Here is an 18,590-nt window from a genome sequence, read left to right on the forward strand (position 1 = left end):
AAGGAGGGCGCCTGAGACGGTTATTACATGAACGGCACTCAACGAGAAGAGCTTACTGGAAAAGGTGGCCGTTATTGGAGGGAGACCGCTAAATAGAATCATTCCTATACACTGGAGAGCCGCGAGATCTTAATTCAAACCAGGGCCTGGAGTAAAAGGAATGGCAAAATAATCGAACATTGCGTGCAGCACCCTTTTCGCGCCATAATATCAGGTTGTCAGTGACGCCTGGAGAACAAAAAGTAAATGAATAAACATGTAATTCAATCTCTATTGTTTGTGTCCTCTAGACCTCACTGCCAAACTGAATTTTAATATATCGAAGTTCAAATATGGCCTGACATTCAGCTGCGTCCACCTCCAGTACGTGGGGTACCGCCCTACATACTCTGGTCAATAAAGTAACTTCATCACAATCTTGTTTTACTTGCCACAATCAATGCGAAAGCGACACGGAAGCCCAAGACGGCATAAAACAGCTATTTGATGCAGACGTTGTGTCGAGTGTAAGCGACTGGAGAGGAGAGCTGAAAGTCAAGCGACAACGTAAAATTGAGATTATAATCCATCAAATATTTTCGCTCGTGCGCGATTGTTTTAAACACGTCACATCAGTGTAAACAATAGCCTCCATTTGATGCAAAAATATAAAACCAGTAACCTCCATTTGGCGCGAGAATATGCTAGGATATTTGTCCTTGGACATTATCTGCTCCTCGAAGCTCAAATTTTTTCCTCGTGCTACGCTCTCGGAAAACCGTTTCTCGGAACAGATAATGTCCGGGAATGTATTCGCGCTAAATGGAGGCTATTGTTTATTTAGTTCCCATCACAAGCAAAATGCACACAATTCTTTCTTAAGCAAAATACAAACATCTTTATTACCTCTTATTCAAACGTTCTTAACAAACAGTACAAGAAAATCAAAATTTCAGCTCATGATGAACTCGGTAGAAAACGTTTATATTCTGTGTGGTTGTTTTGTTTTTACAGTGAAGTTACAGACATTTGACTACACGTTTGTTACAGTAAATTATAATTCTAGCTTACTATACACACTTTTCCTCTTTCGTGTTCCTTTTTACTCACCAAGTTAGCTGCTTACATCATATGGACATGCTAATCTTGAGACACTTTATTAGCCCCCACTTTATCTGGTGATCAGAATCTTATTTCTCCTTGCAAAATTAATACAAGAAACAGTTATTAGGAAACTGATCACCGAGGAGAAAACCTCACACATCAAATCTTCCCATCTTGTATGATAACCGATTTACGGTGGCCAGTTGGGAGGATATGTATGTTGATTTTAGGGTTAGAAGTGTTCGCCCTTCCATTATTTTGCTTTAAGCTAAATGGATTTCTTCAGCACGCAACGTTAGACATTTTACCATTTTCGTACCTCCTCTTGTGCGAACAATATATTCTCAGCAAGTACTTCACTCTTCTGTATGCTTTATCCGTGTACATGTGATTCTCATTTTCTCTAGTTATTTCCTGATTCTCTCACTGTTCTACTTTATGATTACCGTTTTCCTCTTCAGTTGTCTTAAGGCTTATGTGATCATGATTCGTTGTTTCATTTTTGCCGTTTGTAGTCTTTCCTATCGGTCTAGTCGCTGTCTCTTTGTCACTCCTATTCTCTTGCCTTCCCACCACAAGTCCGCCATCTTCCCCCTGTTTCTCCTTATTCCTTCCACCGTCTGTGTCATTTTCCTCCTCACTTCTGCTTTCAAGTTGTTTTTCATCGCTTCCCTTAAACCGTTGTTCTTCTTCACTATCACTTTCATCCCCTTTCAGCTTGTCCTCGGCCTCTTGCTCATCATTTTCCTTATCACTCTCAAGCAACTTCTCCTCCCTCTGATCCCCTTCAATGTCACTGCCATTTCCTCCCAGTTTCTTTTCAATCTTTTCTTCTTGTTCTTCCTCGTCGTCGCTCCCGTTCCCTAGTAGTTTTTCCTCGTCAATTTCCTTCAGCCCTCCCAATGTTTCATCATCACTTTCTTTTCCAACTCCTTCCCTTTCATCCTCGTCCATCCGTTCTGTTTCTTCACTGCCACTGCTTTCACCTTGTAGTTCAGCTTGGTCTGTTCCATGCTCGTCTTTTTCATCATCTGTCGCCGTTTCCTCTTCATGGTTATCGCCATCAGATGACTCATCCTGGTTTTCATCTTCCTTGGCCGCCAACCTATCGTTCTCATCATCGTCTTCATCTCCAGTTTTCTCCTCTTTGGATTTTTCCTTTTTGTGTCGTTTGTGCTTCTTGTGTTTCTTTTTACTCTTTCGCTTCTTACCAGAAGACGACTCGTCCTTCTTGTCCTTATCCTTCCTCTTCTTTTTCTCTTTTCCTTCTTTACCCTTCTTTCCTTCTTTCTTTTCACCTTGTTTCTCAGTTTCTTTTCCTTTCTCCTTATCACTCAGCTTTTTCTTGTCCTTCTCCTTTCTCTTCCCTTTCTCTTTCTCTCTACTTGCCTTATCTTCCTTTTTAACTTTTTCTTTCCCAACTTCCAGGAGTTTATCTTTCTCTTCTTCTATGCCAGCAGCTTTCTCTTTTTGCTTTTTACGCTTCTTTTTGTCAGTGCCTTTCTCTTCTTCCTTAAAAACGGCAGTCCCGTCTTTCTGTTCTGTGGAAGGCTGTTCCTCTTTGTGCGATGTTTTCTGTTTCTTGTGCCCTTTACTCTTTTGTTCTTTCTTTCTTTTCTTGTGTTTCCTTCTCTTCTCTTCTGCGGAAGCAGTGCCACTTCGTGACGGAACTGGCGATGGAGATCTTGATTCGTCCCAACCCTCTGGCGTGGGTGAACGCGCGAGACTTGCTGAAGAACGTGAGCGGGAACGTGATCGTGATCGTGATCGTGAGAAAGATCTCGACCGCGATCGTGATTGGGAACGTGACAATGAGCGTGATGGAGTCAAAGACCGTGAGCGCAAACGTTGACGACTTTTCTGCAGTTCACGGTATTCTGAAAGTTCATCGTCAAAATCGAATTTACCTCCGTCTTTCTTGGGTTCCTTTCTGGGACGTGAGGAAGAAGTGGCTGAAGAATGCTCTCGCTTTTTCTTGGTTCTGTAAAAATGTGAATTTGCATAACATTGGATGAGTGTCGAATCAACAATTAGATTATTCGCTCTCGATTTCTACGAGGCTTTATAGAAATCGACGGCGGATAATCTATTTCTTTTTAGTAGAATTCTAACTAAACTCCCTTCAAATAAGGATTTCCAAGTAGAGTCGAACCTCTCCTTCCAGACATCTCCATACTACTGACACCTAAATATTATGAACAGTTAACCGAGTCCCAGAGAAACAAGAATTCATATAATCTCTTGCTCTATAATGCGGCTACCTCCATAATAATGACACAGACCCGCCTCTTTGGACAGTGTTGTTCTACACGTTAAGTTAGTATTAATCTTCACGCCTCAGGAAAATCGTACGTGGATTGAAGTGTCGTCTGAAAGTTGCTGCTGTTTTCACACCCTTAAATCTTCCGCAAAAGCATCGTAGAAACGAGAAAACGTAGCCAGTTCCTCCGACTAGATTGAAATAAAACACAACAGCCGGCAAGGTGCGACAACTTAAATTAAAATATTGCCACTTGGTAATGTTTAGTTTCATTTACCTTGATTTCAGTTTCTTTTGTATTTTGTAAAACTCTCTCTCGGACATAGGTGGCGTGAGAGACCTTGGTATATCGGACGGGTGGTGGAGTGGGTCGAACATCGGTGGTCCAAAAGGTGGACGGTGCGGAAGTGGTGCCCCCACTAAGGTAGGGACAGGTGGCATTCGAGGAATAGCTGGCCTGGGTGCTACTGCATGCATGCCTCCAATCGAGGCAGGCACATAATTGGGTACCTTCATGGGTGGACGTGGGTGAGGTGGGCCACCCATACCTGGCCTGACAGCTGGGACACGAGGCACGTGTTCTGGGGGCAGTCCGTGAGGAATAATGGGTTCAGGTATCCGAGGTGGACCCCTGCAAGAGGAAATCACCAAGTTCAAGTGAACATCAAAGATATATGCTTGACATAGCCTTATGCTTCATTTCTAAACTTATGTCTTCACCAGTGAAGCTCAATAGACCTTTTTAGCGTGGGCGGTTTTGTTTCCTCATTACAAACCACATGATATTCTCTAGAGAATTGTTCTTTTATTCATTTAAAAATGATTCATTCTGGTAAAGGCAGCTATCTGAAAATCTGAAAGCAAGAATTCTCAAAAGTATCATCACATAGTCTGAAATGGGGCAACAAACCGCCCAAGCTAAAATGGTCTATTAATGAGAAAGCCTTTATCGGCTTCAAAACTGATCTTTACAGGTGGTCATAAGTTTTGAAATACTTTACCTTGGAAGGAAATCACCTGGTCTTCTGCGAGGATCAAATAGTGCACCACCCTGATGTAGTCCAGCAGCTGAATCAAACAAAAAAATCCTTGGATTTCACTGCTATAATGTTAAGTGGCTACATAAGCAATAGACCACAAGTTTTTATGGTTTATAGGCTGATAAACCGCGCGGGATGTTGGAAGAACACGAGAAGAATGCGGCTCGTGATTTACGAATTCTTCGAGTGTTCTTCCAACATCCCAAATGGTTTCTCATGCCTCTAAACCATAGAAACTTGTGGTCTATTGCTTTTATATAATAATTCAGAAGACACGCAAAATTTCCATGAGTTTACTGGCACAATAAACAATAACTGGTTGACCAATCAGAGCACGTGCATTCATTTGATTATTATATAAAAATTATTAACAATGCTTTGTGTTAGAAAACACTGCCGGGCAACAAACCTAGTACAACCATGATGGTTTGATTGAACAGAACAGCACTAAAAATCTGACAAGAGTCATCAGTAGGAGTATTAATGGCAATAACACAAGAGGATAACAGAATGGACAAACTTAAAAAATACAAAGCTTATAAATGTCTTAAGTTAGGCTTCAATTCAGTCCTTTGAAATTAGGCAATGATCTTCTTGCAACTTGGATTATTGCTCTATAGCAAGCAGTCCTGACTTTTAGTAAGTTCTATTAAGTATTTGTCTTGGGTAGGGTGTACCAATTTGTAGCCTTACACTGCTCTACCACATGTATGCATTGCCGACCTGTTTAATTCTTCACTACTATTGTACCTTGTTGTGGTGGACCATCACGATGATGGACTCTGATTTGTTGTGGCTGACTTATCACTTGTTTGACAGGCTGTGTCAAAATAAATGGCATAATTTATTTTATTATAAATTTTTAATGATAACCTAAATATAAAACAGCACAAAAATAAATAAACATTCTTCAGGCCTCTTTTGATAATTACCATGTCTCAAGAGGAGGTTTTCTCTGCTAGGGTACGGAGTGACTGTTTATCTGCACTCACCTTTGGGGAACTTTCTTTTGTCTTGTTATCTGCATCATTAATTTGTTTGACTGCTGAAAAAGATCAAACCTTATTCAACATAATACCCAAAGAAACAATGTTTTTACCTTTTGTACTACAAATAAATTCCATTGGAAGACCAAAGGTATAAAATAATAACTTTGAAACTACCTTTACTTTCAGGTGGTTTACTGTCCGACACAACATTTTCACTGGCACTGCAAAAAAACAGAAACAGACTCTCTAACACTTTCATACCTTAACCTTTGTCTACCTGTGACTAATGGCTAACAAAAAAGTGCAACCATGTAATTTCACACAAGAAGCAAGACGGCCTACATGTAAAACACACCGTCAAAGATGAAAGAAAATTTCTGTCAAATTGAGTTGTCCTTTAGTTAACGGATTTGACTGTTAAACCCTGAAAAACTCTCTACAGAAGATTCTATAAGGAGGTTGAGTTTCACCCTGTGGTACTCCTTTTTGTGCCACAAATCTGTCTCTGCAGATTGACACCACTGGGGGACAAACCTGAAAAGTCCAGACATAGCTGCTTTACATACTACTAATAATTGTTGTCCATTTACCTTTCAGTTGTATCCACTGCTGCTGACTGAAGTTGTTTTACCTCAGAGCTGTTAGCTACAGTAACTGATGTTGCTGATGTACTTTTTGTTACCACAGCCTGGCTTGGAAAGGGGCTGGCTGGTCTGGCATTTTTGAAAGTATTCACAGCCTTTGCAAGGAAAGAACACAATGCAGTTTAGACTCAAGGCACCACTGTATGAAACCATTTATCCTGGTAACATAACATACACTCCTCTTTAATAAGAGTCAAACAGAATTTGGTACTTGTGCCCATCAGTGAGCGAAGAGTGCATTATGCCGAACAAATTACTTTGTTTGCAGCTCATCTGAAAGATTGTGGAATGATTATGGCCACTGATTGATGAAAATAAGTCACATGATACATGTTAGCTATAACTTAATGCCAAACCTCAAATAAATACTGGTACCTAGTATAAATGTCCGGGGCATTTATTTAAAACTCAACCTCGTGCATCTGGCATTTATTTGAAACCAGCATTTACTTGGGACATGACATTTAATCAAGACAATACAGTACTTCACTATTAGGAGAGGAATTAAAAACGAGCAATAAATAAAAAAAAGACCAAGAAAAATAGTCCTTCACCTGTCTAAGCTGCTTGTTGATTACCAATGAATCGGGTGAAACATTTTCTGCACCACAAGATGGACATTCTTGCTCATTCTCCAAAAGATAGTTTCTAATACCTAACAAAAGAAAGCACAGTACCAATTAACACTAGACTAAGTGCTCTTAGTTCAGCCCACAAACTGTAACACCTGTAATGATTGTCGCAAGTATTTAAGATAAACACAGTATATACTGTAACACAAAGTAAAGAAGGCCAGTTGGCTAAGTGCCAACATGACTTTTATCTTTAACTATATTTTTGTGTGTAATGAGTGTACATGAGTGATTCACTTTATCTCATTCAGGGCCTTAAACAAAAGGCACAATAAATGTTGTATAATTTGTTTATTTAAGTTCAAAGTTTATATTGAAAAGCAAATTCAACAGGAAGGGTGAAAGCTCATTTAACTTTCAGTCTGGGGCTTTGAGAGATAAGGACTGGCCTTTACTAGGAGAGGGCCTTCCCGAAGCTGGACAAAATGAAACTAGAGAAAAGAGTAAAAGAATAAAAATCGTATTGAAAAAACAAGACATGTGAAAAACAGTTCAACTTACAATCATCACAATAGCTTGTACCACAGCAAGGAATAAGCACTGCATCTGTCAGTAAATTGTTACAAGAGGGGCACCTAAGTTCTGAAGGAACTTTCTTGTTACCCGTCTCAGCTGAAGGAACTTTCTTATTAGCAGGTTCCGTGCCTTTTTCTTTAGGTTTGGAATCCTCGCTGCAACGGCATTGATCCAAACTGTTACTCAAGATGCTTTGATACTCATAACATAATATTACAAGAATTTTCTAAACTTAACAATAAAAAGTGAAAATATTACATCCTTGGTGAAATATATCTTCTTGAAATTATTTGTGAATTTAACTTACACCTACTTACCCTTGAGTTGATGGTGAAGACCTGTTTGTAGGCGATGACCTGTCCTCTAATGTGCCAAGAAAAGTGCGAGGAATACCAGTGGTGCGTTTCATCTTTGGAACATCAAATCTAACATCCTATTAAAATTTGCACATAATGTTAAGTTACTGCAATTATTATCAAAAATAGTCATAAATAGGTAGAGTGTTTTTCAGCTTAGTGTCATAAAACCGTAAATATCAAAATAATCACCAACAGAGACAATCCAGTAAACCAATCAAACCTTGAAAACATGTAGACAGCATAAAACACTGGAAAACATGTGCAAAGGAGACACCACTGATTCTGGTTTAACTACTGACTGGATGACAAAGTGGCACAAGACATTTAAACTGATTGGTTGAGGCAGCGATGCTAAACCAAAGCAAATGCAAAATAGTTTCCACACTCAAGTGAAAACCAATGATTTTCAAAAAGGCCTTCTGAATCTGACCACAGTGGCACGGAGAAAAAACACTACCCTGCAGAACACATTCACATTCATATAATTCAAGTGTAAGCTTTCCTCCACTCACCCCATTAGTGGGACAGTTTCTAATGAAGTGTCCTGGTTTACCACATCTAAAACACACATAGCTCTGAGATAGAGGCACACCTGGTGCATAAGGTCGACGCCCTCTCACATATCTGTCAAAATAAAAGTCAGAGATTTTCCAACATTCAGAATATTACTAAATGTACAAGTGAAGAAAACAGCACCACGCATTGTTTTGAAAAAGAACCAAAGAAAATGAAAGTATGTTCAACAGGTTTACTTATCTTCCCTAAACATTTATGTAACAATGTACTCTCTTATAATGTTATTATCAATAATACTCAGATGCCTGTTTATGTTTTGCATGAGCATTTCCTTTCATGTAATGACCACGTATTCTCAAAGTTTGGAGTGGAGAAAATATAGAAGGTCAAAGCTGGGGAAGAGGGGGGATGGCATCTAGTCTATTTTATCAGATGCCCACTACCCAGCAGGGTCCTTTGGTTGGTGTCACGTGTGTGTTGACTCACTGTGAAGGGTCCCAATCCTCTCCAGATTGTTTCATCATGGCCTTTAACTTGTCCTCCTCGGATGCATCGGCATTAGCCAAATCTGCCACCTAGGAAGTAAGGGCAACAGTCTACACCATATGACAAATACCCTGACCCTGACACATGACTCCAAACAAGAGTTTGATATTTTGAAAGGAGAACAAACTAAAGATATGTGAAAATGAAAATTAATACCATAAATCCTCCAATTAAAGTCCAGAGGGGTTATTTCACATTTAGGATAAGCCAGGGGGGCGGGGGGTGCTTATTAAATAGTCAATCTTATTTTCTCCCAACAGGGCATGGTAAGAAATCCTACAATCCGTCTAATACCCATAGTTAGCTGTGATTAGCATGATTTTACCTTGCTCAGCTTGTTGGATTTTATAACTTGATAATCTTGGAAACCACTCTTGGTGAACAGACGTGAAAAGGAACAACCATCAATAAGAGACAATTCAACTACAAGCATCAGTCATTACATACAACCCTGTGCTCTTACAAAACAAAGAGTTAGTAATTGAAAAAATAAAATCTTGTATTTTCCAATAAACCAATTTACTCCATAAATTCAACATTCTATTATCCTATCCACTTGAATTTCTGCTAGCTTAACATTCTTCTAAAGCTTGCTGTGATGTTTTAACTCCTTGTAGCTGGAAACAGCTAAAGCATGTCTCCTATTTTTCTCATAATTTTACCTTTTTTTGCCAAATTTTGCAACATTTCATAAATCACCAGTCCCCCACATGATTTTATGACAAATCCATGTGCTTGTAATCTTTACAATTAAAATGCATTTTGACTTTGTTTCAATACTGACCAAAACAAAGCAGAAACGTAATGTACTTTTTAATAAGGTGACTATAGTAACCCTACACAAAGGATGCCCTAAAAGGGGGTTGTGATTGCTCAAATGGATTAAGACAAAACATCAGGGCAATTTCCTTTCCAAAGAAGAGTCTGTCTAAAGCCTGCTATCCATATGAACCTGGGCAAATGAAGAGCTTGTATACTTTGCTTTGGGCCAATTTATGTTGGCAAATGCATGCGTCGTTATGAATGACAAATTTTTGATGTTTGATCCTGTGATCATCTACAGTGCACTGCAGTTGTCTGAAATAGTATGGAAACCTGGCTTACAGCTGTAAAGTCTGGTTTTCACTAGCGACGCAAGGACAAGAGCAAGCACAGATGCAAACACAAAATTCTTATTTGACTGTTAAAAATGCCTTGACGCAGGCATAAGCACAAGTGCAAGCACAAGCACAAGAATCAGGTTTTTCCTTTTTCTTGTGTTTGTGCTGATGCTCACGTTTGCACTGCAACAAGTAAAACCAAAATACCACTCAGGCATAACACAAGCACGAAGATATTTCCCACACATGGTTCTGTTTGGCCAATGAAAACACTGGATCTAGATTACCTTGCACCTGATCAGTTTTCCAAAATGGCGGACGGTTCAGATGATTTTGCTTGTGCTTGTGCTTGCGCTTGTGCTTACAGGCTTAACCTACATTCCATATTGTTTAAGTAATGCAACATTGACAACATTGATCTTCAGTATTTTTCCTGTCCTACACGTCAGTTGTCATGTCATTTACCAGTAGACGTTTCGTTAGCGCACTGCATGCAACACAGTTTTACCCACAAAATCCAAGTGGATTGTATGATGGTAAATGTGTGTATGCAATTGTATGGAAACCAGTTATACAGTTGTAACCTCCATTCCATTCTGTTTGTGTCATGCAATTATTTTATCTGATGCTAACTGTCGTATGTTTCTAAAACCTGTTTCATTTTCGTACAATATTTTGTCCTGTCTTACACAACCATTGTTGCGCCATAGACTTGTCGTAAGTTATTGCATCACTGACACATCACTCCATATGACTGTGTTTTTGCTTTTTTTGAAATGATATGCGGCCATGCACACTTGTTCCCGTTTGATGTACAACTCAGTTTGTACCCACTGAATGATCTCCAGTCTTTCTTATCCTGGTTAGAAAGGAGATATAGCAATGTGGCACAGCCTCAGCTTTGCAGTCAAAACAGCTAAAGGGTTCTGCTTTAAAGGGACAATTTATAAGTTCTATTAATCCAGGACAATAATCAATGCTTTCATTCAAACTTTGACTGTTCAATTGCATATTGAGCATCATCAAGCAATGGTTGAATGAACTTGTTATTCACCTCACAATTTGAAATTTTGGGACAAATAATACAGTCTGCTGCTCTAGTGTACCCAGTTAACATGTGATAACCTTATCATTTAAGCAGAGTCCTTCAGCTATTTTAACGGTAATGTTCAGAGTGGGTCAGCTTGCAAGGCAACCCTGGATAAAGACTAGATTTAATAAGGAAATCTCATCTCCTCTTTGCACATGGCAAATTTGGTATCATAGAATAGTGCTTGCCAGAAGAGTTGATCAACGAAACCTTGGACTTGGATACATCTTTGTGGTACTATCAGCCCCTTCCAGTGTAATAAGCTGTCTTCAACTGTTCACATGCACAAGGTTACTTGCATGATCATGGGAGTTCAAAGAACTTGAATGTACATGCTAAACAGAAAGGGGCTGTGTTGAGGAAGGAAATTCCTTGTTCTTCTAGAAAGTTTCCATACTTTCTGCCATGCAATTATTTAGAGGTGTTACAATGACAGTGTTAGTGGAACATCAGAATCTCCATTATCTTTCTTCCTGCCAGTAGCTGTGTAAGGCCATAACATTAGATATTCCAGATTTCCTATGAATTTCCATATCTGTACATATAAGCACCTTCATATATTGCTGTTGGTAAGCTCTTCTTTGAGCACAAACAGAGATGAGCCATTGTCCTTGGCTATCATAGATGATCAGCTTTGCCACAGTTTCAGTGCTGTAATCCGTACAATAATAATTCTGGCAACTTCTCCACACATCACTTAATGAGAAGATCAAATAGGGTGCCCCAAATAATCAAAGGTGCAAATATCCAACTTGAAAATGGATAAAGATATTTATTGCAAGGAAACATTCTTGAAAAGGGAATGTATCTTTCCATATTTGCGACTGTCCTTTGAGACAATGTGACAAGAACAAAGTTCTGATTTCTTGCCCAGTAAAACTGGGAATGTGTAAAGTTCTGACACATAGACTGAAGAAGAGTTCTTTGACTGAAGTGTCCATTTGCTTATATAACTTTTAATATCTACACTCAAAATCAAAACTCTTTCAAGTGTAAAATATATTTATTACTGTCAAGGCAAAGCTAAAAGAGAGGCAATGCATTTAGTACATTCCCTAGCTTCACAACAAAAAGCCTTCATTAACTTACAGTGTAGTTCACCCCCTTTAAAACATCTTAGACAATTTTATACATATATCTGAGAACCAGACACTCTTAGTACACCTTAAAAGCAGGATTGCTTCAAATTCAAAACTCCCACTCCATGTGTGATCATTTGTCCACCTAAACTCAGGGATACATCACTAAAAACAGTGTGTTAAAAAAAGCTTAGCAACTGAACTACTTGTACACTTAATATACAGTACTTGTTTAAAATGAAGACTGTGAGAATCATCTGGCAAAAGAAGCAACGAACTTGGTATTCTTAGTATACAGAATACTCAATGCCAGCAATTTAAAGCATGGTTTTCAAATGTCAGGAAAATCCCAGACAATTTAAATTTTGTTTCCTAGCCATCCCAGATATCCCAAGCTGGTGAAAACATGATGACCCTATAAATCTGTGATCTTTTGGGATATTCTGTGATTTACAGATAACAATAATAGCTTCTAGAACATTTGTCCTAGATATCTGCAACAGCCCACAATCACCATGATGAAAACAAACATTATATGATGACCTGAGTTCTCTGTAATACCATATTAGCATGTATATAGGTTGCACTCATGTATAACCCTATGTTTCTTGGAAAAATACGACTTCAAGCATTTTCAAAGGAGCATGCAGCTTGGCTAAGTTTATTCAAAGAATGCAAAGTATAGCAATACAGTTTCTAAATTTTATCCATCAATTTAAATACTTTCGATTTATACCACATGTTAGCTGCATCCAATTTTACATGCATCTTTTTGAAAAATAGGTGCAATCTATAGACAAAGAAATATGGTATGTTAGCTTGGTACAGTGCCATACTTTTATGCTTGATTTAAATTTCCCAAGAAGCTTAAAATTAAAATGTGTTCTCCATAGCACAAGAGAAAGGACCATCAGGAAAAATTAATGCCTGATCATCTGGGATTTTCTTGAAACATGTGAAAATCAGCCTTAAAGGAGCACCGTCATCAGTTATTTGCTTAAAACTGCCACAAAATGAGGAATTCATTTTTTTCAGTTCACAGGATTTAACAACTCTAAATGGTCACAGAAAGCCTTTCCTTTAAGTTGCAAAACAATGAACCTGATAGATCTGAACTCAAAAGCTACTAGACCAAGCGTGATGTTTTCGAGTCTGTTTACAACTATTATGGGTACTTTCCATCCTCAATAACATGAAAACAAACTCTCCCTTTCTAATTTTGGAGTTTTTCTGCAATCCAGGCATATTTTTGTACTTATTGAAGTTGTGCTTTAAAGAAAAGACAGTGTTCCTTTAAAATTGTGCGACCATATTATCATAAATCAATACAAGCTACAATTTACAATTACTGTTTTAAAAGAGATAGCACAGGTTTAATTTGATTACAAAATTATTCTTCAACCATGTACATACTGTTTTCTGCTCTCCACTTGAAAAAGGAGATGATCTTTCCCTGGAGAGTAAAATTGACATTCCATTGTAAGATGATGCATTTGTTAACTCAAAACTTTACCAAACTGAGCTACCAGTTTCTCTTGATTAATAAAGTTTGTATTGCCATGCTGGCAATTGAAATGCCAATTGCAACATTTCAAATGCCTATTGCCACTCTTTATTTGGCAAGAAGATTAACTGAGTCCAATAGTTGGGCAAAACACTGTACACTATACAAATTCCATGCTCTAGTGTTTCTAAGTTACACAACAAAATTTGGTTGTATAAATTTTATACTGCAGTTTTACCATTCATATGAATGGAAGTGATATGGTTGACATGTTTAGAGGCTGTCAATACTTTTTGTGACTGTACAGTAACTGAAACACTGGCAATATTGAAAGTAAATACATTTACACAGATCAAGCGTCATATGGCATCATTTGGAGACATTCATTAATTTGAAGATGATATAATATAATTTATACACATTCTAATAAACTAGTCAAAAGGCTTCTTCCTTTTGACTGGAAAGGATACTACAGGATAATAAATTTTGATATAACAATTATTGTTGTCACTATTACTTGAAGAAATATACCGAGTCCAGGACACCACTTCATGAACCAGGGAGAAATGCTACATTACAAGAAGTGTCAGAACTTACGCTGCCAGTTGTGCTTTGCTCTTTGGTCCAACAGGAATGCGGCGCACTACCACAGAGGAATTCTTTGGTATCATTGTCATCTCATCTTTATACTCTACCAGAAGGATAAATAAATACAACATCAATGACTTGACAACTTTGACTAAGATTATCTAGCAATGTATTAGGTTGTGATTACTGAGCAAACAGATGGAACCAAGCAAGAATTTCATCATGAGGTAGCTAACAGCAAATTGGCCAGTCGTGCTCAAAATTTTCACTAGCAGCTTTCACAATATTACCAACTGCTAAATTTCTGATTGCAATGTCCATGTGCCTGCCCTTAAATAAGCTACTGTATGATCTTCTCAAGATTTTAATCATCAAAGCCTTTGAACTAAATATGTGTATCAGGAGGGGTTAAACCCCCAAAAAATACTCTGTGGGAGGAGTATGGATATTTTCTGGAACAACACAATCTGAGAAAATGCCTTGTGTTGCGTCATTACTACTACTACATGTGTTTCATGTAAGGGAAATTTATTTGATTTTGCTAAGCAAGTCAGCTTGCTTCTATCAGCTTGCCCAAGAACACAAAATTTCATTTTCCTTGCCTACACAGCTGTAGATAGAACAGCTGGACTGGTAAAATATACTGGTTAAAATATACTGTCAACAAGCACAGAGGTATTAAAAAATTGCTTCTTTCCCAGCCATTCTAACTTGAAATGGTTAGTAACTGTTGGGCCATGTTCTACTGGGTAATTTTCGACTAATCGGTTGGCTTGGTCTACTCCTTCCTTTTCAGATGAGTTCAGAAAACTTATATAAGAACTGTAATTTCAACATTTTTTTTTCTTTTGGCAAACTTCAACCAAATCAACCATAATTGAATCATGTTTGATATTGGTTGGAAAAGTTTACCACTAGCTGAACTGAAAACGAGAAAACTCAATCAACCTGATAAACCTGATCAACGTTAACCGTTTGATCTCAATACATCATCAAACTTAATAAAACATAGGCTAAAGCAGCTTACAGGCCACCTCATGTCACTTTCAAACGGAACGACGCAAGTCTTCACACAAATTGACCACTTTTTTTGTAACCAACTACATGTCGAACCACACAGTTTTAACGGATGATTACTAAACGAAAAAGACAACGTGTACAAAGAACACCTCACCTTCCTTAGTTTGGGCATTTGTAACTTCCAAGTCGAAGTCGGAATTTTTTCCGAACTTCTTCTGAGTAATAATAGACCGCTTGAGGTCGGCGAGCGAGATAGAAAGCCCGTCGAATGTAATTGTGTCATATTCTAGAGCACTTCGAAACTTGTAGTGAATACAAGACATTAGGATAATATCTAAATTCAAGGTGAAAACGAAACGACGAGCCAAATCGCTAACACTTCGTCACGTCGACGACAAGGACTCCGAGTCAGCTAGACATTTTTGTACACTTAAAAAAAACAAAACCTGTCTAATTTCACAACAAAAACGAAGCGAGAAAGAAAAAGAAACAAAGAAAACTATAGCACCATTAATACACTCTAAAAACCGTAAACTAACTAAAGATGAACCCGCTTGCGACCGGAAAATCCAGACGTACTAAGAGCACGAGACGAAACAATCCCACTCCGCAAGGCTCCTTGGGAATATTTTACTCCGATGATAACGAGGGATGACGAAACTTCCTCGATAAATTGTCGGAAGATGTTCGGTAAGGCTTAATGATCCCGCGTAAATCCCGCGGGTTTCATTCACAAATATTAGGGCGAGAGTTGTCATGCACTGACCCAGGGCGGAAAAAAGGCCTGATTACTCCCCGTGGACAGTTAATTCTTTGAAAGTGGCCCATCGTCATCTCTTCTAAACTCTTTGTTGTACTCATTCATAGGCATTCTACTCAAGCATTCCCTGGCCAAGGGAGAACAAGAGAAGTGCCTGCCAACAAGGACAATGTTCGCAATTTGCATAAGACAGAGCATCTCAAGAGCACGTAATATTTTGTGCTCTAAATCATTACATCGGACAAGAACTGCTTCAGTTTCAAGTCACATAAAGCAAGAACCTACGTCGACAAGGATAGGAGCCACAAAATTACTCCTTGTTTTGGCTCCAAGTATCTACATTGGTGGATTGTTGGGAAAAAATTTAGCCGAATTCTTAGACGAGTGGAGTATTTTCTATCCCGAATGTGACGACGATGAAGATGACTGATCGAAAACACGCTGAGATAATTACAGGCAAGAGGTTCTGATTTCTGTGGTCAAACTTTAACCATACATAATTATAAGTTTAAGTTATTACATTTGAATACTGAGGTACTCGGTCAGTCTTTATTTTTTTAATTAATTTATCTATATTGAACTTTCACGCTTCATTTTCCCCGCTTCACTGCTTTTGTTTTATTTTGTTTACTATGCAAACTACGAACCCAATAAAACACTTGATTCTTCCAGCTGTTGATTTCATTCGAATTCAAATGCAAAAAAAGCATATACATAATTCAGGAATTACAAATAATTAAATTAAAAATATATACAATTATATATTTAGAAAAAAAACTCATAGTTACACTAGGTCAGTGTTAAATGTGCAGGGGTAGACGTAGACATCTCTTTAGGTTCTTAGAGGGAAATCTTTGTTTACAATATTTGCCTCAATTTGGCTACAAAAATGTCAGTGCTGGGTATTGGAGGGGCAAAGCACAATATTATAACCGTCCCAGGGAATTTGAGCCCGGTGTATTGAATACTACTTGTGTGAATTGTGGGGTAAAAAACACTACAAAGAATGTATGGGCTCATTAGTGCTTCTCTGCTACCCAGAGATTTTGCAGTATTTGATAGCCAATTTTTCCTTGGAAGTTACCCTCAAAGAGCCAGAAATTGCTTCAATTTCTAAGTTTCACAGAGTCAATTCATTATTTTTCATAATGCCTTTTCTGCACGAAAGCTAATATGCTAAATATTTTTAAAGAAAACTGTTAAAAATGACATCAGCAATGATGGATCTCTCTGTAAGCTGACCAAGAAAATACAGAAGTACAAAACACTAATAATTTTTGCACCTGGGTAGGGAAACCCTCTCAGACGACCAATTGGGGTGACACACACCCTTTGGGCTTTTTAGGTAAGGTACTCCTCCCTCCTCTACAGGGTGCAGAAACCAGGGCATAGCTAAGGGGGTCTGGGGTGCCCATGACCCCCCTTTTGTAAGCGTTTTTAAGCAAACAACCTACAACAGTTGGCGAAAAACGACATGACAATCTGGTGAGTACCCTCACTTTGACAGTGTGACCCCCCTTTGAAAAATCCTGGCTACACCCCTGAGAAACTATGGGGATATCACTACAGTGAATTATATAATTTATGGGGGATTCCAGGGAGCTTACAACTGCACAGTATAGGAATTTCCAAATCCCTGAGGAGACTAAATTGAATTACTTGAACATCCCACTTCTTAGGAAAGTTTTTTGTTGTTTACTTTTTTCCTGTTTTCCCGAGTTCCATTCATGCAAAAAGCTTAACTACCATCATTAACTCTGCTTCAATTTATATCACAACTGGTAGTAACAAACTCTCACAGACCTGGCCATTTTATAACTACTCCTGAATGTAACTAAGTAAATATAAAACATTTATTTGTAATAATATTATATTTGTCTTCTCTTACAGGACATGCTTGTGATGTCAAGTTTTACTATTTTTAATTAATAAAATTGTAGCTTAACGTTTTTACATACTGAATGAAATTAATTTCAAGTAGAAAAATACTTTTTTTGAGAAAGAATAGTTTACTATGATTAATTTTTGAAGGTATCAGATCATTTTAAAAACCTGGTTTAAATGTAAGTTTTTTCCTTCTTATTTCCAGGTAGCTTATCTGTTGTAACTGATAAATGCAAATGTTTTATATATGTTGAATTGTTAGTTTTACTTTTGAAAGTATTGTTAAAAATGGCAAAATTAATTTGTTTTCTGTATTATAACAAGGAAGAATCTTGCCATTATTGTGTTCTGCTTCTGGAATTTTTTCGTGTCTATTACTTTTTATACATACTCATCAGAAAGGACCTGGTTAAAGAGAAGTTGGTTTTAAAAACTCTGGATTTTTAGCAGATATTAGCACGTGAAGTGAGCTACTAGGTTTAGTGAGAAGATGTTAAGATGGTTTCCAGGCTAATTAAATATGGCCATTTGTTTAGGTGGTTTTAAGTTCCACTGGTTTGTTCTCTATATAGATATAAAGAGTAGGGGGAGAGGGGGGGGGGGCACTTGACCCATCTTTGAGTATAGGGGTGCCACTGGGGGTTTGAAATCCTGACCCTTTTTAAGACAAAACTACTCTAAAAACCTACCCTGTGTAAGATGACACCTCTTATTTTAAGACTCTGTTTGGGACCAGTGACAAAATATACAGTCACTCTCTTCTTTTACCATTCACGATCTATTCTGCCAATATGCACTTGTCATCAATCTGATTTAGGCTCCAACCCTGTTTAGGACAGAGGCAAGTAAAATAGGCCATTTTCGTATTCTTGATACTGAACTGGAACTAGCTTGCAATGGAGGTTCATGCAGGATATATCATTAAAAAGACTCCCTGCATTAGCCTCAGTTGCAAGCTGGTTCCAGTCCTATACCGAGAA

General features: G+C 38.1%; 1 protein-coding gene and 1 long non-coding RNA gene across 4 annotated transcripts; one reads left to right on the top strand and one right to left on the bottom strand.

The window, feature by feature from the left end:
- Positions 1 to 850: 850 nt before the first annotated feature.
- Positions 851 to 15,566, bottom strand: LOC110062966 (uncharacterized). 2 transcript variants are annotated; one of them, XM_020769914.2, is made up of 16 exons: positions 15,121 to 15,566; positions 13,956 to 14,049; positions 13,268 to 13,307; positions 8,911 to 8,958; positions 8,526 to 8,614; positions 8,036 to 8,147; positions 7,482 to 7,597; positions 7,150 to 7,319; positions 6,571 to 6,671; positions 5,963 to 6,111; positions 5,547 to 5,593; positions 5,376 to 5,425; positions 5,134 to 5,203; positions 4,345 to 4,411; positions 3,621 to 3,974; positions 851 to 3,064 (listed from the first exon to the last, which is right to left on the bottom strand). In XM_020769914.2, the coding sequence occupies exons 1-16, from the start codon at positions 15,287 to 15,289 to the stop codon at positions 1,507 to 1,509; spliced, it is 3,234 nt and encodes a 1,077-aa protein (XP_020625573.2). In that variant the 5' UTR covers positions 15,290 to 15,566; the 3' UTR covers positions 851 to 1,506. The 2 variants fall into 2 exon arrangements, with proteins under 2 accessions (XP_020625573.2, XP_020625571.2); XM_020769912.2 differs by having other exon boundaries at positions 5,376 to 5,428.
- A 91-nt stretch (positions 15,567 to 15,657) lies between these two features.
- LOC110062974 (uncharacterized) lies at positions 15,658 to 18,156 on the top strand. 2 transcript variants are annotated; one of them, XR_002298185.2, is made up of 2 exons: positions 15,658 to 16,189; positions 17,617 to 18,156. It is a non-coding gene; the product is annotated as an uncharacterized LOC110062974 (long non-coding RNA). The 2 variants fall into 2 exon arrangements; XR_016207243.1 differs by having other exon boundaries at positions 15,658 to 16,182.
- The last annotated feature ends 434 nt before the right edge of the window (positions 18,157 to 18,590 follow it).

This window comes from Orbicella faveolata, unplaced genomic scaffold, assembly GCF_042242905.1.
Source record: "Orbicella faveolata isolate gen_17 unplaced genomic scaffold, um_ofav_v1 contig_2, whole genome shotgun sequence".
Taxonomy (NCBI): domain Eukaryota; kingdom Metazoa; phylum Cnidaria; class Anthozoa; order Scleractinia; family Merulinidae; genus Orbicella; species Orbicella faveolata.